General features: G+C 39.5%; 2 protein-coding genes across 6 annotated transcripts in view; one reads left to right on the top strand and one right to left on the bottom strand.

Annotated features, from left to right (window-relative positions):
• GRXCR2 (glutaredoxin and cysteine rich domain containing 2) overlaps nucleotides 1-21,792 on the top strand; it is a 185,255-nt gene that overhangs the window by 19,478 nt on the left and 143,985 nt on the right. The gene's annotated exons all lie outside the window — the stretch shown is intronic.
• SH3RF2 (SH3 domain containing ring finger 2) overlaps nucleotides 1-21,792 on the bottom strand; it is a 128,933-nt gene that overhangs the window by 41,087 nt on the left and 66,054 nt on the right. For all 5 annotated transcript variants that reach the window (XM_058439973.1, XM_058439972.1, XM_058439971.1 and 2 more), the window contains 2 exons: nucleotides 20,812-20,907; nucleotides 9,468-9,782 (listed from right to left, as the gene is read on the bottom strand). In XM_058439973.1, coding sequence (XP_058295956.1) covers nucleotides 9,468-9,782; nucleotides 20,812-20,907 — 411 coding nt within the window. The remainder of the gene's footprint in view (nucleotides 1-9,467; nucleotides 9,783-20,811; nucleotides 20,908-21,792) is intronic.

The following is a 21,792-nucleotide window of genomic DNA, read 5'->3' as shown; positions in this document are numbered from 1 at the left end:
GCCTGAAGATTTCAAGCCTCTAGTTCTATCAGCTTACAGAAAGTATGGGGGAGGCCAGGCTCAGTGGCTCACACCTGTAATCCCAGTACTTTGGGAGGCCGAGGTGGGTGGATTACCTGAGTCCGGGAGTTTGAGACCAGCCTGACCAACATGGTGAAACCCTGTTTCTACTAACAATACAAAAATTAGGCAGGTGTGGTGGCGCATGCCTTTAATCCCACCTTCTTGGATGGCTGAGGTGGGAGGACCACTTGAACCTGGGAGGCGGAGGTCGCAGTGAGCCAAGATCACGCCACTACACTCCAGCCTGGGTGGCAGAGTGAGACTCTGTCTAAAAGAAGAAAAAAGAAAAAAAGAAAGTACGGGCTAGAGAGGAATGTATTATCACTGCAAAAATGCAACCAGTAATATCCAGAATTTGGAAAATTCAAAAGGGCAAGTGACTTTGTTTTTTTAATGTATAGATGGTTAAGGGAGAAGGAGGGATGTGTAGAATAAAGAAATTTAAGAGCCATATTAACTCAATGCAACATGTTTACTTCATTTTGTTCCCATTTGAACAAACACTAAGAACATTCATAAGGCAAATATAAAAATTTGAACACTGAATATTTAATGTTTTTAAGGAATTGTGTGTGTGTATGTGTGTGTGGTTTTTTTTTTTTTTAGACGGAGCCTTGCTCTGTGTCACCCAGGTTGCAGTGCACTGGCAAGATCTCGGCTCACTGTAACCTCTGCCTCCTGGTTCAAGCCATTCTCCTGCCTCAGCTTCCCAAGTAGCTGGGACTACAGGCACGTGCCACCACGCCTGGCTAATTTTTGTATTTTTAGTAGAGATGGGGTTTCTCCATGTTGGCCAGGCTGGTCTTGAACTCCTGACCTCAAGTGATCTGCTTGCCTCAGCCACCCAAAGTGCTGGGATTACAGGCATGAGCCACCATGCCTGGCCTGTTGTTCATTTTTTAGTGTGTGATAATGGAATCATGGTTATGTTAAAAATATTTTTAAAGAGACACTTGCTGACATTTTTCTGGACAAAATGATATGATGTCTGGACTTTGCTTTAAAATAATCCAAGAGGCAAGGTGGGCAGATCACTTGAGTCAGGAGTTTAAGACAAACCTGGCCAACGTGGTGAAACCTAGTCTCTCTTCATAACACAAAAATTAGCTGGGTGTGGTGGCACACACCTGTAGTCCCAACTACTCGGGAGGCTGAGGCAGGAGAATTGCTTGAACCTGGGAGGCAGAGGTTGCAATGAGCAAAGATTGTGCCACTGCACTTCAGCCGGGGCAACAGAGAGAGACTTTATCTAAAATACATAAATAAATAAATAAATAAATAAATAAATAAATAAATAAATAAATAAGTAAGTAAGTAAGTAAATAAAATAACCAAAGAGGGGAGCAGGTGAATGAAAGGAGATATATCTGAAATAAGATTGGCCCATTAGTGGATAATTGCTGAGACTAGGTGATGTGTACATGACGGTTCATTATACTATTCTTTCAACTTTTAAATACGTTTGAAATTTTCTTTTATAAAAAGTCCAAACAATAACAGGATAGGGATTGAAGTGCAATCCAGCAACTGATTGCTAAGACATTTTGACTGCTAAAAAGTTTTAAAATAACAACAATAACAAAAGTGGTAGCCAAGAACTTTATATTCATTTTTTATTTTTGATCTTCCCAATAACCTTGTGAGTCAGAGGTTAATTCTCATTTTTTGGTGGGAAACAAGCTCAGTATTGATTGGTCCTACATTCCATCATTGGGCTGGGGAAGAGGTACCTGGGTCTAAGGCTGCCATGATTTCTCCTGTACAACACTGTATCTCTGGGTGGCTCATGACAGTTCTTTACCCAGGGGGCTCTGGCAAAATAGAGAGAGAGGTGGGAGGCCTTCTGGTCCTTTCTTGCTTTCGGCCGTCTGCCTGTGAAACCCTGCTAAGGCCTTAACTGGTAATTTACGAGAAAGTTTAAGGGGTTATCTTTACCCGGTGGGTACATTTTCAAAAATTTGACAAACATATTTCAGACACTCAGTAGGCCCCAAAAAGGGTGCTATGGGGGCAGATAATGATAACATGGGACAGAGCAATTGGAGGGGATAGGTGTTCATCTAATGGTGCCTCCTCTCTTTTCTATCTGCAACTCTTTGGGAGTGCTCAGTGAGTTCTGGAGTGCTCTGACAACATCACTCGTGAGTATGAATTTGTTGAGTGAAAATTGTAAAATAAAAGAAATATTTATCTTGGGAGATATCATCATAAGACTATAAACGTAGGGTTAATTTATCTCTGTAAATTACCTCAAGAAGGAAGATTAGCTAAGAATCTTAAATATAAATTTGAACTGGGAGGGTGTCCAAAGGAAAAAATATATATATTAGTGCTAAGTAAAACCATTTCTCATGGCAGCCGTGAGAACCGTAAAGTTGGGTTGTGACTCCTATGAAAGACAGTGACGAAGGAGCACCCTGGGAGAAGATCTGGACTTATAATAGTTCAAGCTCCCAGAAACTACTTTATTCAGACTATTTCAAATATGGGGTTAAAAGGACAGTCAGCTTTATAGACCTCAGAATTCCCCAAGGCATGTGACAGCTCATCTTCCCAGATGAAGAGCCCAGGAAAGAAGCTTGGACTTGTCATTATCACCCTGGCACAGGATGGAGGACAGTGGGGGAAGGAATCACATTCCTTACACTGAGTTAAGTGACCCCCACCTTTTTCTCTCTCTCTTATCTTTTTTGTTCTGGGTAATCAGAAGAGGGGTTTGGAAACTCAAGAACACATAAGTGAACAAAACATCAAGCCTGCTCTTAAAAGTTTTTCAATCTTACGCATGTTGGTAAGATACATATGTGGTATTTATAGTGTAAAGAGGGTGTTATATGTTCTAATATATATGTTACAACACAAGTATAAACAATGTGCTGTGAATACAAGAGAGATATATAGGAGAGAAATAATTCTGCGGAGAGCAGTGGCAAGAGCTTCCTTGAAAAACAATATGGTTATAGGGCCTTGGGGTATGGATATGAGCGCAACAGGTGAATGCAACAAAAATAAATTCCAGAAGGAACAGCAATTATTTATTCAAAAAACATTTGTTCATTGCCCAGAATAATGCAGGCATTGTTCTGGGTACAAGGACAAAAAGCAAAGAGGTGGCCTAGTACATGGTGTGCATATAGGAATGTACACACACACTGTACTTTTATGTGTATGCACGTGTGTGTGTCAGCAGACCTGGGAGACCAGGAAGTGAACTGTAGCCAGATCATGGAGAGTCTAGAATATCATACTAAAAACTCACTTAGGGAAGGGAGCACAGGTCTGTCCTCAAGTCTGGGCCCTGTTTCTACCCTTGAGACATTGTGCAAATTACTTAATCTTTTTGGGGATTCATAGCCAGCACAGTCAGGCAAGAGAAAGAAATAAAGGCCATCCAAATTAGAAAAGAAGAAGTCAAACTATCTCTGTTTGCTGATGATCCTATGCCTAGAAAACCCTAAAGACTCCTCCAAAAGACTCCTAGACGTATCAATGAATTCAGTAGTCTCAGGTCACAAAATCAATGTACACAAATCAGCAGCATTGCCATACATCAACAAACAAGCTGAGAATCAAATAAAGGACTCAATCCCTTTTACAATAGCTATTAAAAAAATACCTAGGTATATACTTAACCAAGGAGGTGAAAGATGTCTACAAGGAGAACTACAAAACACTGTTGAAAGAAATAATAAATGACACAAACAAATGGAAATATGTCCCATGTTCATAGATTGGAAGAAACAATATCATGAAATGACCATATCGCTCAAAGTAATCTATAGATTCAATGCAATTTCTATCAAAATACTAACATCATTTTTCACAGAAGGAATCCTAAAATTCATATAGAACCAAAAAAGAGCCCAAATAGTCAAAGCAATTCTAAACAAAAAGAAAAAATCTGGAGGCATCACATTACCTGACTTCAAATTATATTACAAAAAAAAATTATACTGCAAGGCTATAGTAACCACAATAGCATGGTACTGGTATAAAAGTAGGCACATAGACCAATGGAATAGAATAGAGAACCCAGAAATAAAGCCAAACACTTTTAAGCAAGTGATTTTTGACAAAGCACCCAAAAACCTAAACTGGGGAAAGGACATCCTATTTAATAAATGGTGTTGGGAAAACTGAATAGCCACATGCAGAAGAATAAAACTGAATCCTTACCTCTCACCATATACCAAAGTTAACTCAAGATGGATTAAAGACTTAAATCTAAGACCTGAAACCATAAAAAATCTAGAAGAAAACCTAGAAAAACTCTTCTGGACATGGGCCTAGGCAAAGAATTTATGACTAAGACCACAAAAGCAAATGCAACAAAGACAAAAATAAATAAATGAAACCTAAGTAAAATAAAAAGCTTCTGCACGGCAGAATAAATAATCATCAGAGTAAAAAGAAACCTACAGAATAGAAGAAAATATTTGCAAACTATGCATTTGACAAAGGACTAATATCCAGAATCTACAAGGAACTCAAATCAGTAAGAAAAAAGCAAACAATCCCATTAAGAAGTGGGCTAAAGAAGATACACAAGATATATAAGCAGCCAACAAACATATAGAAATGCTCAATATCACTAATTATCAGGGAAATGCAAATTAAAACCACAATAAGATACCACCTTATCCAAGTCAGAATGACCATTATTAAAAAGTAAAAAAACAGTAGATGTTGGCATGGATGTGGTGAAAAGGGAACGCTTAAACACTGCTGGTGGAAATTTAAATTAGTATAACCTCTATGGAAAACAGTATGGAGATTTCTCGAAGAACTAAAAGTAGATCTATCATTTGATCCCACTACTGGGCATCTACCCAAAGGACAAGAAGTCATTATAACAAAAAGACAACTGCATGCATATGTTTATCACAACACAATTCACAATTGCAAAGATACGGAATCAACTGATGAGTGGATAAAGAAAATGTGGTGTGTGTGTGTGTATATATATCTATATATAGATATATAGATATACATACATACATATATATACCATGGAATACTACTCAGCCATAAAAAAGAATAAAATAATGTCTTGTGCAACAACTTGGATGGAACTGGAGGCTATAATCCTAAGTGAAATAACTCAGGAATGGAAAACCAATATTGCATGTTCTCACTAAGTGGGAGATAAACTATGGGTATGTAAAGGCATACAGAGTGGTATAATGGAAATGGGAGACTCAAAGAAGAGAGGGAGGGTGAGGGTGGTTAAGGGAAGAAAAATTATCTATTGGGTACAATGTAGGCTACTCCGGTGATGGGTACATTAAAATCTCAGACTTCACCACTATACAATTCATGCATGTAACCAAAAACCACTTGTACCCCTAAAGCTACTGAAATAAAGAATTAAAATAAAAAAAGACTAAGAAAAATACCTAATCTTTCACTCCCAGAGTTTTCCCGTTTGGTAAAATGAGCATACCAATACCTACTCTGAACAGTTTTGAGGACAGTCATATGTTTGTAAATCACTTATTATAGTTTCTGGCTTTTTGTGATCACTCAATAATGGGATCCATTAATGGTTTGGGGAAGAGAAGTGGCTGAAGGGATTTGGGTTTGCAAGAGGTCATTATGAAGCCAAGACTGGAAGTACGGATGGGGATGGGAGGGATTGGGCAGGGTGAGGCGAAGTAATTGAGTGCGGGTTCTAGGAGGCCAGTGAGGAGGCTGGAGCAATAGTCTAGGCAAGAGATGAGGACCCAGACTAAGGCAGTGAAATGGAATGGGCAATAGCAATAACTATTTAGGTGGCACAATGAGGTTACTGATTAGCTGAATGTAGGAGGTGAGGGAAAGAGAGCTTTCTAGTTGCGTAGCAGTTCTGCTACCCTGGATATGTGATACAGAAGGAGGGAGGCTTAAGGAGTAGGGCTGAAGGATTGGCAGTGGGACAGGGATGGGGAGGGGGAGGGGAAGGGGAGAAAGAGGGCATATTGAGGAGCAGAACCTCTTAGGAAAACAAGAATGCGTCATTGCTCTGTGAGTGTGGGAGGCAGAGGGCGAGCAGGTTCCACATCCTGAACCAAGTCAACTTTAGAATCTCCAGGGAGGGCCCTGCACATGTGACTTTCCCCAAAGAGGCATTTCTGAAGGACTCCTTTCTAACTTGTGTCATGTGCAGTTGATTTTCTTTGTCTCCAGGACTCTCCCAGAGGCCAACTGCATTGGTTTCAATCCACCCACTTAACTTCCTCCACTGCAGTTTTCCACAGAACTTACTCAGTATCTTCAGGTCTAATCCTGAATTGTTTTCGAGTGCCATTGTTTTTAGTCTGTAGTTGCAGTTCATCTGTGAGGTCATTTCCTGATGTTCTACCCAGAAGTTTCGAGTGGTTTCCCACAGGTGGAAAGACACAATGACAAAGGGGAAAAATATTCCTGGCTCTGGCTTCTCATTATGAAAGGGTAGCAAATGCTACCCCTTGGGGTTTGAGACTTGAGGGACAATCCAAGACTTGTCTCTACCACAGCAGGAGAATGAGGCAGCAGCTTATTCTTGGTGCCATCAGCACCATACACAATGTTTGGACACAAGTGGTAATTCATAAAGAAACAAAGTGATAGTAAATGGAAGCCTTTTTCAGGTGCAAAAGACTTAGGACAAATTCTTTATTGAGGGAGTTGGTGGAGAAGAAAATGCTGGAAGGCCTTAGCATTCAAAAGGAGTCAAGTGATGACAACCAAGAAAAGGGAGGCTGCAGACATCCAGGATAAACTACATTGTCAGAATGTTGCCTAATGTGGTCTTGGTGCCTAATGTGGTCTTGGTTGACAGCCTAGTGTAGTGACAAGAGCTTATGTTCTAGAATTAGACAATTCTAAATTCAATCCGGACTCTACTAAATTACAAGAACTTAGCTTAATCATTTTTCTTTTGGGGCCTTAATTACCTTGCTATAAAGTGTTGATAATACCTCCCCTACAAAGGCTCTTATTACAGTTTTACAATGGAGGGGAGGCTTAGGAGACTGGCAATAAAAGACTTTTCTATTAGAGGATATCACTCTATCTATCTATCTATCTATCTATCTATCTATCTATCTATCTATGTATCAATCATCCATCCATCCATCCACCTACCTACCTACCTACCTATAGATCCGTCCATCTCATATTAGTTTCAATAAAGTTTGAGGTTATATTACTCTTCTTGCTTTGGTAGTAGAATCTCCAGTACTCATTACGGTTACTAGCACATCACAAGCATTCAACAGATGTTTATTGGCTGGAAGAGTTACACTAATCTGTAATCTTTCTTTAAGAAATTAATTCTTTCTCCAGTCTTCCCTACGTATATGTCACCACCACCTGCCCAGATATTTACATTAAAAGTCTTGATTCCTTGATTTATTGAGCACCTGCTAGGGTCTAGGCACCATGTGGGTTGCTGGAGTGGGGAAGGTAGGGGGAGTATGATGAGCCAGACCCAACCACAGCTCTCAAGAATGTTAGATAAAAGGGAAGAACTTGTCATTTGTTCAACTTCCTGCTCATCTTTAGATATAAGTCATAAGTGGGCCATTTCGAGTGTATTTTTATGACCCTTGGACAAACATGTAGAAATTCTTATAATCCACAGGCATCTGAATGGAGAGAAGGCTGCTGTGAAGTGATTCCCTGTTCATTGGATGTGTGAATGCAATGCCATACTGTGGAATTCTCACTATTTGTGAAAACTACAAAGGAATAATACTTGTTTTGAATCCTATTAAGCTTCTCCCACTCTAGTCCAGCCTCTGTAGATGACATAAATGCCCAGAATAAGAATTTTAAAAGCACACGGAAAATGACTCTTGGTTAAATCTTTTGCGAAGCCAACTTTGAGCTGAGTGAGCTAGCTTATTTCCACTGAGTGTGGGCTGCACTTTATATATCTATGACTATATATAAAGAATCGTTTCAAAAAATTCTGTGACTCTTTGGCTTAATTGTGAGTCACAAGGCTCCCATTTTAGAGTGTGTGTGTGTTTGTGTGTGTGTGTGTGTGTGTGTGTGTGTGTGTGAAGGAGAACTTTGGGCATAAAGCATCTATTAATATGTACTTGTAAAGAAGTGCAATGTGTATGTAGAAAGTTTTATAGTTTTTGTTAAGGCAAGGGGAGTGAAATGGAGGAGAAAGAGAGAGAAAGTGTGTATGTGTGTGCGTGTGCATGTGGTGCAGGTGGTGGGCAGAATTACGTGAGCAGCCAACTTCTTAGCAATCCAGACAGTGGTATAAGATATGAAGTGTTGTAGGAGGTGATTGTTTTCCTTTCAGAATAGCACACAGGTCTTTGAGGAGCTCTTGACTTTCTCTTTCCTCGTTTGTTAAAAAGGGATTAGAGTCCAATTAAGCCTTTTAATCCCAAGGTAGAAATTCATGTTTAAAAACAAAATTTACAGCTCTTTAAAAAAAAGAAAAAACACATCAGTACAAGTTGAGTTTTGTCCTTTCAAGTTGCCACCTGCATGGTCCCAAAGAGTGTTTTCAGCTGAATACCCAACATGCAGCTCTTCTTAATTACTTTGCCTCGTATCTCCACTCCTTCATCTTTTAAAGTACCCTTCAACCTAAATAGCCATATGCTGCTAGAAATACTTTAGCTTCTGGATTGCCACGACCACCCCTAGGCATCTTCAGTTGGCAACACGTGACCAGGGTTAACAACAATAGTATTAAGAGGTAACGCTTATTGGATGCTTAGTATATGGTGGGCAGCATGGTGCTAGGCATTTTACATGCATTATCTTATTAGGTACTCCATCTGGAAACATCCAGGGCTGGCTTCACTGGTTTGTGCCTTGCATAGCCACACAGGGCTCTTTGCTTGGTTTAATGCTCTGATGTTCCCATTTGAAATTCTTGATCGTTTTTGAGCAAAGGACTTGTATTTTCATTTTGGACTGGGTCCTACAAATGTAGGTAACCAGTCCTGAGAACATTCAGTAACCCATAGTTTCTTTTTGTTTCTTTTGCTTTCTTTCCATCTGAGCCAGAGGATGGGATATTGAATCTCAGATTGTGATGCCAAAACTCTCTTGAGAAAATAGGTGCAGTCATCTCCTTAGAGGGAAGTTCTCTAAGGGACAGGAACGATATCATGGCACACAGCAAGGGAAAGAAAAGTATCTGCGAGAATTTGGATAAGTTGTTTAACCCCTCTAAACCTAAGTTCCCTCATCTGTAAAATGGGGATAATAGTAATAACACCTAACTCGCAGGCTGTTTAAGGATGAAATAAAATGTTTATACAATTCTAACATGGAATACATATGGCATTAGTTACTAGTAGGGCATTCTGGGTGCTTAGCAAGTACTAAACATCAAATATTGCTTGTGACATGGTATGAATCACTTGCCCAACTCCAAAGTGCCCTCATCCCAGGAGGTTCTTGCCTACCTGTCCCGCCGAGCTGGAAGGAACATCTGCTTTCTCCATGGGCTGGGTGATCACAGAGGGGTTGCTGGAGCTGATGAGCACTGGGGTGCTGATCTCTACCATATGGCGCCCCGAAGGAGAATGGACCATCCGGTTGAGAGTGTTCAAGGCTGTTGTGATGGAAAACTGCCCAGGCCCCTTCCTCCTGGACCCTGGGCCCCTACAGAGGGTAGACGTGTTGCTTCTGGAGGATGAGGGCACCAGGGACAGGTTTTTTGTGCGGGATGACTGGCGACCTTTGTTCTTCTCTAGAAGGTGTCTTGCGGTGAGGTTTGGCTGAAAAGACAAAAGGTCCAATAAGAAGTTTGTCTTCCTGATCTAATGTGAGTAGCCAGTTCCTACCCACGTCCATCTGAAGCCAGGTCAGGTGCCACCTCCTCAGTCACTGGCTCAGATGCTCATTCCTTGGTGAGCACAGTAACAGCTTCCATCTTTTATCAATGCATCCTCATGACTTCGCTCTATTAATACATTCTCACAACTTTCCTGCAAAGTAAGTATTACTCTTTTACTGAGGTCCAAAGTGGATAAAAATAAGCCATGATGCTCTTCCCTGGCTGAGAGTATTCTTCCTTCACCCATTTTCCCCAGTCATTTCTGGATGTTTTCACCTAGTAGACTTCTCCCCTCTTCCTTTAGACATCCTGGAATCCCCTGCTGGGTTGGCCAATTGCCCTTCCTGGTGCGCCCAGCAGCCTCTGTGCTTCCCGATCATTGTATTTTTCACTCCAAACTGCAATCCTTTACTTACCTTTCCTCCACTAGTCTGTTAGCTATCTGGGTTGCAGGGACCTTCTACACATGATTCTCTCCTGTACCCCAGAGGAGATGCTTAGTGTTTGTGGAATAATGAGTGAATGAAGTTGCTCAAGTTCATACATTTCATAACTGAGCCAGAATGTAAGTGCATTCAGGACCCTAAATCCTTATGCTAAGACTGACTTTTACTACTTCCTTTAAATATGTTCATGTAATCACCATTCTTCCTTGTTCTATATCTCTGAGTCAGTGATGTATTGGTAAATCAGCTGTTAAAAAAAAAAAAGTAACAAGGAGGAAAGAAAACAAATCCCTGATTTGTGGAGTTTTTCAAGCCACCAATGGTTAAACAACTGGCTGGGAAAATTCCTGAAAAGGTAACAACCAGCTCTTGTGATCTAGTTCCAGCCAACTCCAGTATACCACTGTGTTATGTCTGTCTTCTCCACTGTATAGGTCCATTCTCACAAGAAATATATCGTAATATTTTGAGTACCCTACCCACTTGAGTACCCCTGTGGGTTCATTTTCTTTGGAAATCTGAAACATGTTGACAAACAAGAGTTAGTGCAATAACTCTTAAATTTTAGGATGATTACCTAAATTTTCATTTTTGTAATTGTTACCAGTTGCCCTCTAAAACCATAACTCATTCTAATCTAGAAATCCAACCAAGACGAAACCAGGAAGAAGTTGAATCCCTGAATAGACCAATAACAGGCTCGGAAATTGAGGCAATAATTAATAGCCTACCAACCAAGAAAAGTCCAGGACCAGATGGATTCACAGCCAAATTCTACCAGAGATACAAGGAGGAGCTGATACCATTCCTTCTGAAACTATTCCAATCAATAGAAAAAGAGGGAATCCTCCCTAACTCATTTTATGAGGCCAGCATCATCCTGATACCAAAGCCTGGCAAAGACACAACAAAAAAAGAGAATTTTAGGCCAATATCCCTGATGAACATAGATGCAAAAATCCTCAATAAAATACTGGCAAACCGAATCCAGCAGCACATCAAAAAGCTTATCCACCATGATCAAGTGGGCTTCATCCATGGGATGCAAGGCTGGTTCAACATATGCAAATCAATAAACGTAATCCAGCATATAAACAGAGCCAATGACAGAAACCACATGATTATCTCCATAGATGCAGAAAAGGCCTTTGACAAAATTCAACAACCCTTCATGCTAAAAACTCTCAAAAAATTAGGTATTGATGGGACTTATCTCAAAATAATAAGAGCTATTTATGACAAACCCACAGCCAATATCATACTGAATGGGCAAAAACTGGAAGCATTCCCTTTGAAAACTGGCACAAGACAGGGATGCCCTCTCTCACCACTCCTATTTAACATAGTGTTGGAAGTTCTGGCCAGGGCAATCAGGCAGGAGAAAGAAATAAAGGGTATTCAATTAGGAAAAGAGGAAGTCAAATTGCTTCTGTTTGCAGATGACATGATTCTATATTTAGAAAACCCCATCGTCGCAGCCCCAAATCTCCTTAAGCTGATAAGCAACTTCAGCAAAGTCTCAGGATACAAAATCAATATGCAAAAATCACAAGCATTCTTGTACACCAATAACAGACAAACAGAGAGCCAAATCACGAGTGAACTCCCATTCACAATTGCTTCAAGGAGAATAAAATACCTAGGAACCCAACTCACAAGAGATGTGAAGGACCTTTTCAAGGAGAACTACAAACCACTGCTCAATGAAATAAAAGAGGACACAAACAAATGGAAGAACATTCCATGCTCATGGATAGGAAGAATCAATATTGTGAAAATGGCCATACTGCCCAAGGTAATTTGTAGATTCATTGCCATCCTCATCAAGCTACCAATGACTTTCTTCACAGAATTGTTAAAAACTACTGTAAAGTTCATATGGAACCAAAAAAGAGCCCACACTGCCAAGGGGGAGGGGGAAGGGATAGCATTAGGAGATATACCTAATGCTAAATGACGAGTTAATGGGTGCAGCACACCAACATGGCACATGTATACATATGTAACAAACCTGCACATTGTGCACATGTATCCTAAAACTTGAAGTCTAATAATAATAAAAAAAATCCAGAATGAAGACAATGGAGAACCTCAAAATGGACAGAAAAGTAATATATGGTATTGTGAGAAAAAATGTGTCACTGTTAAGTTCACAAAGAAAATGGGACCCAGCAAAACTAAAGGGAACTATCAAGGAGAGTAGGAATGAAGTAAAATACCCAGAAAAGGAAGAATCTGCCCTCTTCACCTTCCAGACAAGTGGAAATCTACAGAATGGAGATGGAAAGCGAGGCTTACATAAGGATTGGAAAGAACACCATGCCTCCAAGTGATAAATCATTGATTATATCTGCATCTGATGGCTGAAAGTCAGGAGTTGTACCCATTTTCTTGCATCAGGAAGAAATTGTTGACATTACCCTCTTTGCCAGTGATAGATCCTGCATATTTCAAACTCACATCTGCTGAATGGCCAGGGCACAAGAAAGCAGGAATTTTTCTATAAGGATCAGGTGGAGTCAGTTCTTCTACCTTAATAGAGCTGTAATTTAGAAGTTTTTGTCTTGCTTTATTTTTTTAAAGAATGCTTTAAAATTATCAGCCCCCTAAGCAAATAATCTGAAGCAGTTGAATTATTGAACAAAGTATGAGTGGCTATGGAATCACTGGGAATTTTTTTCTGTCAATGAAGAATAAATTACTACCTGTGAACCAAATCATGTACAAGCAGGAAGTCAAAAACCACTAGTGTAGTTTAGATATTCCTGAAACTATATATCAAATGTGGGGGTCTTTTTTTTTGAATCCTACAAACTAAGCTACCAAAACACAGAGTGATTCTGCAATTTCTTCTCTAGGATAAATACAGCTACTGTAGAAAGCAAAATTGGAAGGATAGACAAGAGGCCTTTAATTTATGGAAAATTTGGATTTTTACAGTAAATTTGAAATGGCTACAAAGCCATATATCTGTGCTGTGCTGTCTTTTCTGAAAAAGAAACAGAAAATAAAGGACAGAGCTTCTAAAACAAACCACTTTGTCCATTGACATGAAGGTGAGGAGGGTGAAGTGAAGAGAGTGTTATATAATATGACCACAAAGTTTAACGTGCAGTAGATTATTAACCAAATGTTTTGGTGTATTTTATTAAATTTGTGAACTCCAGAAAAAAAAAAAAAAGAACAAAGCTGGAGGCATCACGCTACCTGACTTCAAACTATACTACAAGGCTACAGTAACCAAAACAGCATGGTACTGTTACCAAACAGAGATATAGACCAATGGAACAGAACAGAGGCCTCAGAAATAACACCACACATCTACAACCATCTGATCTTTGACAAACCTGACAAAAACAAGAAACGGGGAAAGGATTCCCTATTTAATAAATGGTGCTGGGAAAACTGGCTAGCCATATGTAGAAAGCTGAAACTGGATCCCTTCCTTACACCTTATACAAAAATTAATTCAAGATTGATTAAAGACTTAAATGTTTGACCTAAAACCATAAAAACCCCAGAAGAAAACCTAGGCAATACCATTCAGGGCATAGGCATGGGCAAGGACTTCAGGTCTAAAACACCAAAAGCAATGGCAACAAAAGCCAAAACTGACAAATGGGATCTAATTAAACTCAAGAGCTTCTGCACAGCAAAAGAAACTACCATCAGAGTGAACAGGCAACCTACAGAATGGGAGAGAATTTTTGCAATCTACTCATCTGACAAAGGGCTAATATCCAGAATCTACAATGAACGCAAGCAAATTTACAAGAAAAAGACAACCCCATGAACAAGTGGGTGAAGGAGATGAACATACACTTCTCAAAAGAAGACATTTATGCAGCCAAAAGACACGTGAAAAAATGCTCATCATCACTGGCCATCAGAGAAATGCAAATCAAAACCACAATGAGATACTATCTCACACCAGTTAGAATGGTGATCATTAAAAAGTCAGGAAACAACAGGTGCTGGAGAGGATGTGGAGAAATAGGAACACTTTTACACTGTTGGTGGGACTGTAAACTAGTTCAACCATTGTGGAAGTCAGTGTGGCGATTCCTCAAGAATCTAGAACTAGAAATACCATTTGACCCAGCCATCCCATTACTGGGTATATACCCAAAGGATTATAAATCATGCTACTATAAAGACACATGCACATGTATGTTTATTGTGGCACTATTCACAATAGCAAAGACTTGGAACCAACCCAAATGTCCATCAATGATAGACTGGATTCAGAAAATGTGGCACATATACACCATGGAATACAATGCAGCCATAAAAAAGGATGAGTTCATGCTCTTTGTAGGGACATGGATGAAGCAGGAAACCATCATTCTCAGCAAACTATCGCAAGGACAAAAAACCAAACACCGCATGTTCTCACTCATAGGTGGGAATTGAACAATGAGAACACTTGGACACAGGAAGGGGAACATCACACACTGGGGCCTGTCCTGGGGTGGGGGGAGTGGGGAGGGATAGCATTAGGAGATATACCTAATGTAAATGATGAGTTAATGGGTGCAGCACACCACCATGGCACTTGTATACATATGTAACAAACTTGCACATCGTGCACATGTACCCTAGAACTTAAAGTATAATAAAAGAAAAAAAATAGCTGAGATAGAAAATTTTATTGAATGTGGCTTTTGTTGAGGAATAAATAAAGTTCTTAAAAAGAAAATTTTGAAGAAGATGTGGTTCTTCAATGAGAACTCATGGACACAGGAAGGGGAACATCACATTCCGGGTACTGTTGTGGGGTGGGGGGTGGGGGGGGCGGGGACAGCATTAGGAGATATACCTAATGCTAAATGACGAGCTAATGGGTGCAGGAAATCAACATGGCACATGGATACATATGTAACAAACCTGCACATTGTACACATGTACCCTAAAACCTAAAGTATAATAAAAAAAAAAAAAAAAGAAGATGTGGTTCTTGCTTCAAGAAGCTTATAATATTGTGAAAAACTCATTAAGTAGGGGAATGAGCATTATTATGTCCACTTTAAAAATCAGGAGGCCAAGGCCTGGAAGGGGTGACTTATAAATGACAGAGCCAGCGGGTAAACAACTAAACAAGAAAGCATCATATAGTTGTAAGTGCTCTGACGTGATAGAGAGTGATTGGGGGAGGCAGCTACTTTAAATTAGGGGGTCGAGGAAGATCTGCTGAGAAGGTGGCATTTAAGCTGAAACAACAAATGACAAGAAGGAGCTAGCTATGTGAAAATGGAGGTAAGAATACGCCCGGAAGAGGCACCATTAGCTACTGTGAAAGTCCTAAAGAGGGAAAGAGCTCAGCTTGCTGGAGAAGAAGACAGAAGAAAGAAACAGAGAGAAGGCTGGAACAGAGCATGTAAGGAGAAGGTGATAAAAGAGGCCACAGAGACAGGCAGGGGCCAGATCACAAGAGCCTGGGAAGCTTCCATTTTATTCTATGTATAATAGGAAGTCTTTGGCAGGACTTAGGTAGAGGAGTGATATGATCTGATTTATGCTTTTAAAAGCTCATGTTACTGTTTGGCAGTTTCTTAGAAAGCTAAGCACATACTTAGCATCTGACCCAGCAATTCCACTCCTAAGTAATCACCTAAGAGAAATGAAAACTTGCACCCACTCAAAAACCAGTATGCAAATATTTATAGCAGCTTTATGCATAGTTGCCAACAACTGGAAAACAACTCCAATGTCTTTCACGAGGTGAATGAACAAACTGTGGCACATCTATACAATGGAATACTACTCTGCATCAAAAAGGAATGAACTACTGATACATGAAACAGCATGGGTAATCCCAAATGCATTATGCAAAATGAAAGAAGCCTGACTCAAAAAGCTACATTCTGTATGATTCCATTTATATGGCATTCTGGAACAAGAAAACTACAGGAGCAGAAAACAGATTGGTGGTTGTCAGCACTTACGAGTTGGGGAAGAAATTGACTATAAAGGGGAAGCATGAGAAATTTCAGGGCAGACTATTGGAACTATCCTATGTCTTGATTGTGGTGTGGTTATGCAATTTTATGTATTTATTAAAATTTATAGAACTGGATGTTAAAAAGAGTAAATTTTACTGTATGTAAATAAAAAAAGAAATAAAAAGCTCGTTTTGGCTGCTATTTAGAAGTGCCAGAACAGAAGTAGGGGGACCAATTAGGAAATTATTGAAATTGTTTAGGTAAGCTCTGATGGCAGCTTGAATTAGGAACAATGACTTAGAGGCCCCAGGACACCTGCCCCTCCATTGTTCACCCAGTAAAAGGGCAATATACACTCTGAATTGAATGAGTAAAGTTCTTTATACAGCCATTCTTGGCTATAATGAAATAAGTTAATTTTTTCTGCTTCCACCTAATTGTTCTGTCCCCAGGTGAGCACCACCATCAGCTTTTCTAACATCAACACTGACAAAGGGCTCAGGGAGACTCTGCATCTGCCCTGTCCTCTGCCAACATGATTAATAGCTCTGCTGGGGAAGAATTGCAGGTCTCTTAGATTTGCACCTACTCATTTGAAACAATATTGTTGAGGCTCATTGGGCCGAGCAAAGTTCATATAACCCAGGCAGGCTCCATTGGAGGAGTCCTGATAAGAATGAGCATAGGCTCAGCCTTTGTTTTATCACCTTTTAATGCAGGTGCAATTCAATAAGTGAAATGATACATTAACAAGAAAAATCCTGTTTATGCCAAACACACACAAACATGCACACATACACACATCATGCTCATAAGAAAGCCTCCCTTCCTTCCAATTGCTTTCCATGGCACTGGTAATTCAAAGCTTTAATTTAAAGAGTTCTCAGCAAGTGCTAGTCTTAATGAAATGACTTGAGTCAAAATTTAAGTGCTGCTTTAAAAAGCACAATTTACATTTCAGGTAATTTTTGAAAATCAGGTTTCCAGATTAGAGCAACCACTTGATTATCTTTTTGCCCTCTGAGCAATTAGGAGAACAAATGAAGCACTGGCTAGTTTAATGATAATCTTGATGGTTCTTGTACTCGCTCATTTTAGAGGTGAAGTGGCAGGAAAGTGTATCCAAATGAATAATCATTAAATGGAGAAGTTTTGGGAAATGGGTTTCAGAAATGGGTAATAAGATGACTGGTGCCTTCCCCCCCAGCCCAGAGTTATGAAGAAGCATCTCAAGATAATGCAGGAGACCAGGCAACAATTTCCATAAATATTTAAGCACCTCATGTGGGTCCAACGAGGTACTAATTGCAGCTGACCTCTGTCCTTGGAGAGTCAACCATTGACTCTGAATCATCCTAACTTCCGCTCCTACCCAGCAGACGGCTCTGCCACTGACCTATGTCCATAAATCAAGAAGTGGGGCTGTCCTTGAACACTTCTCTTCTCTACGCCTGCCTCTGTCGATTCCAAAGTCCTGTGGATACTGCCTCCTGAAAGGTCCGTGAACCTATGGATCTAATCCACGGTCATCTGACTGGGCAATGCAGGGGCCTCCTAACTCTACTTTCTGCTTTTTTCTCCCTCCTCTTCAAATTGTTCCTCCCACTGCAGCCAGGGCAGTCTTTAAGAAATCCAAACCTAGTCACTTAAAAACCTTTCAATGGCTTCTGTTGGCTTTTGGGTCGAATTCACACTTCTCATGATATGGCAGAGGCAATGATACCCAGTGTTTCATGTGTTCCCTTATACTTCTCAGCTGACTTGACATCACATCAGGCTATGTGACTGGTTCAGGCTAATGGGCTGTGAGTGGGAGTGGCAAGTGTCACTTCTGAAACGAGGCATTTAGTTGGTGATACAACTCACTTTTTTTCGTGCATCCCTACTGTGGAAACTAGGAAGCCCACATGTTCCAGATGTTGCAGCTACCGGATGGCCCAGCCCTATTAGTCTGGGTTCCTGAGTGACTATGTGAGCAGACCCCCTCATCACTCTGCACTGAACATGGAATGTAGGTGAGGAATAACATTTTCTTTGTTAAGCCACTGAGACTTTGGTGCTGTTTATTGCCACCGCATAACCTAGCCTATCCTGACTATAGAGGATGGTTTACGAAGTCCTCTGTGATCTGTCTTCCATTTACTTCCCTGGCTTCACTTTTTGTTCCTCTTTTACTCTCTAAGTTCCAGCTCTGGTACTTCCTTTTTCCCCTGGCTACACCACACTTCCTCATCCTGCAGGACTTTTGCACATTCTACCTCCATTATCTAAAATGCTCTCTATCTGTCAGATCTTGGCATAAGTGGCATTTGCTCACCTTCTGCCCTGGTAAGTTGCATATCATAACTCCCTAATAGTTTCCTCTACTTCAGTCTTTTTTTTTTCTTTTTTGAGATAGGGTCTTGCTCTGTTGTCCAGTCTAGAGTATAGTGGCACAATCACGGCTCACTGTAGCTACGACCTCCTAGGCTCAAATGATTCTCCTGCCTCAGTCTCCGGAGTAGCTGGGACCAGTGTGGGCCACCATGCCTGGCTAATTTTTAAATTTTCTGTAGAGTTGGGAGTCTCACTATGTTGCCCAAGCTGGTCTCAATCTCTCGGGCTCAAGCAATCCTCCTGCCTTGGCCCCCAATGTGTTGGGATTACAGCCATGAGCCATTACACCTGGCTACTTTAGTCTTTACATGATTCAACACACTTGTAATTACTGGAATACTTTCTGACTTTATAGTCTCTGAGAGTAGGGACCCATATTTGTCTTGTGTCTTTAGAACTAGGCACAGGTCCTGGCATAGCAGGCACTCAATGAAAAATTAGTTGAATAATTAAACATATGTTTAGGACAGGGTCACAGTGAATGGTTTGCTCTTTAAAAAAATTTTTTTCCCCTGGGAGCTCTGACTACCTTCCGAATTATTTTCCATTCATTCACTTGCTAAGCTATTTTTTTTTTTTTTTAAACAGAGTGCCCGTTCTGTGTTAGGCTAGCCTGTGAAGTACAACTAACAAACTCATCAGATATTCAGAGGAAAGAGGCCATTGAGGGTTTAACTACTTGCTGAAATTTCATGGACAAAGTAGGTTTCTATCTGAGCCTTATAAAATAAATGAAATTTGAACAGGTAAAGAGAATTGGGTGGTGTATCTGAAAGGGGCCCCAGCAAGAGAAAAGGCATTAGGAATGAGAATTAGGGATGAGTTTAGTAGAGACAATAAGAAGACCAGCCTCTCTGGACCCTTCCTCTATCCCTTCCTTCAACACTGATGGAGTAGAGGAGGTACAGAGAACCCTGAAAGCTGTGCAATGCTCTGGGTCCACCATTCATTTCAGAACCTGCTTTAGCTCTTATTACTAGAAGAATTGGTCGCTTCTCCTCAATTGCTGTCTGTTCTGTTTCAAACCCTTCAACCCCCAGGGTGGACAGCATGCCTTTTACTTCTTTCATAGCTTTCTACTACTCATTTTTAATGCTTTATGCATGTTAAGCACCCAATAAATGCAGTTAAACAATGAAACCTCTCTTTTAAATATGTAATGACTTGCTTCAAACTAAAGTGAGGCTCATGTTAGGCACTGACAGGTTATATTATACTGGAGATATACATAGCCTAGCATGTTTTCTTTCTTTTATTTTAAAGAAGATTTTTCTTTAAAAAACAGAAGTAATAAATATGTGATAATTCCAGAAGATTTAGAAAATACAAGTTGGCAGAAGAAAATGAAAAGCATCTAGAATCTCATCATCTAGTGATCACAAAATGTTAGCATTTTGGTACATATCCTTCTCTAGTCCTTTATTCATTTATATAAACACATATATATTTATAAAGCTAGTTCCATATGGTCCAACTTATTTTTTATTGTGATAAAAGACATGCAACATAAAATTTACCTTCTGAACCACTTTTAAGTGTACAGTTCAGTAGTGTTAAGTATATTCACACTGTTATGAAACAGATCTTTAGAACTCTTTTATCCAGCAAATCTGAAGCTCTATACCTATTAAACTTTAAAAAAACTTAACAATGAATCATAAACCTTTCCATAATATTGAACACTTTATCATATTAAATATTATTCTCCATATATTATAGTATTATCCATAGAGAGACACTTTTTTCATCACTACAATTTAAAAAGATGAAGTCCTTATTGTTGAATATTTAGAGTATTTCTGTTTTTTCATAATTATATACCATCCCCTAACATTATGGTGAACATTTTTGAATATTTTGTACATCTATCTTTGCATACTTATTTAAATATTTTCTTACAATAAACTCTCAGATGGACTTATTGACTCAAAGGAGGCACACATTTTTAATATTTTTGGTATAAGTTTATTTGAGTTTGCATATGAGAGATTTCACTAATTTACATTCCCATCAGGAGAATGGAAAAGGCTCATTTCCCCAGACTCTTGCCAGAATTGGGTATTATTATCTGGCATCTTTTCTTTAGAGATTTTAGTTAGTTCTGAAATAAGCCTCATAGCAAATAGGAATTGCTCTCAGGCATCACTGTAGCACATGCATATTTCTGTGTACGTGTAAATCAGATGTAGACTTGATACTCACGTACCTCTACAAACAAGATAGGGAAGATGCCTACTTTATCTCCTAACTTGCCTTCTGCCCAGTTCTCATCCACTCGGCTGATCACAGTGATGATATCGTCCTGAAAGAGAAAGTCTCATGGTCAGCATTTACTCTCATTTTCAGGCAGTAAAAGCTCTCAGCAGAGATCAGTTTGGAGTCTTAGATGGTGGAAGGTGCCAGGAATGTAGATTGTGCTTGATTTATTTGGGAAGTCTTTTTGCTAAAATGAACTTTCTCCATAAAGGGCAGTGTTTGTGTCACTGAGACCACAGAGGAGTAGACATAATTTGGAGAATCAATGGAATCCAACAGGAAAACTCTGAAATGTTTCTAATTTTTAATCACCAGCAGGGTCCAAGCTTTTCACTTAAATTTATCTGATGGAGAAATCAAGATGGAAGCCATAGGGAGAAGCACTTTTAGCTTTGCAAAAAGAAAAATGAATTTTATGCTCATTTTGAAGAGTTTCAGAACCTATTCAATTTTTAATGCATCAAACATAAAGCAACTTTTTGTTCAGATTTTTCTTACTCACTATAAAAGGTTATATGTAAATTTGTAGAAACATTTGAAAATACAGATAAGCAAAACAAGGAAAATACCACAATAAAGATACAATCACTGTCAACAGCTTGAATAACACATTTTTTTCCAGATTCTTTTCTATCAAGACGAAACATACATACAAATCAACATACATATTTTTAAAAAACTTTTCCAAAAACATACACACATGCATACAATAAAGTGCACAAATCTTGAGAAATTTTACATTGGAATATATCCATGAAATCCCTGTTCAGATGAAGGCATAGAATCCTCCCAGCACCCAGAAGGTTCCTTTGTGCCCTTTCCCACCACCTGTTAAGAGGCAACCACTACTCTGACTTCTAGTACTATATATTTATTTTGTCTGTTCCTCTACCTCACACAAATGAAGCCATATGGGACACGGTGATTTTTT

Source organism: Hylobates moloch, unplaced genomic scaffold (genome assembly GCF_009828535.3).
Source record: "Hylobates moloch isolate HMO894 unplaced genomic scaffold, HMol_V3 SCAFFOLD_6, whole genome shotgun sequence".
Taxonomy (NCBI): Eukaryota; Metazoa; Chordata; class Mammalia; order Primates; family Hylobatidae; genus Hylobates; species Hylobates moloch.
This window is presented reverse-complemented; position numbering and strand designations above follow the sequence as displayed.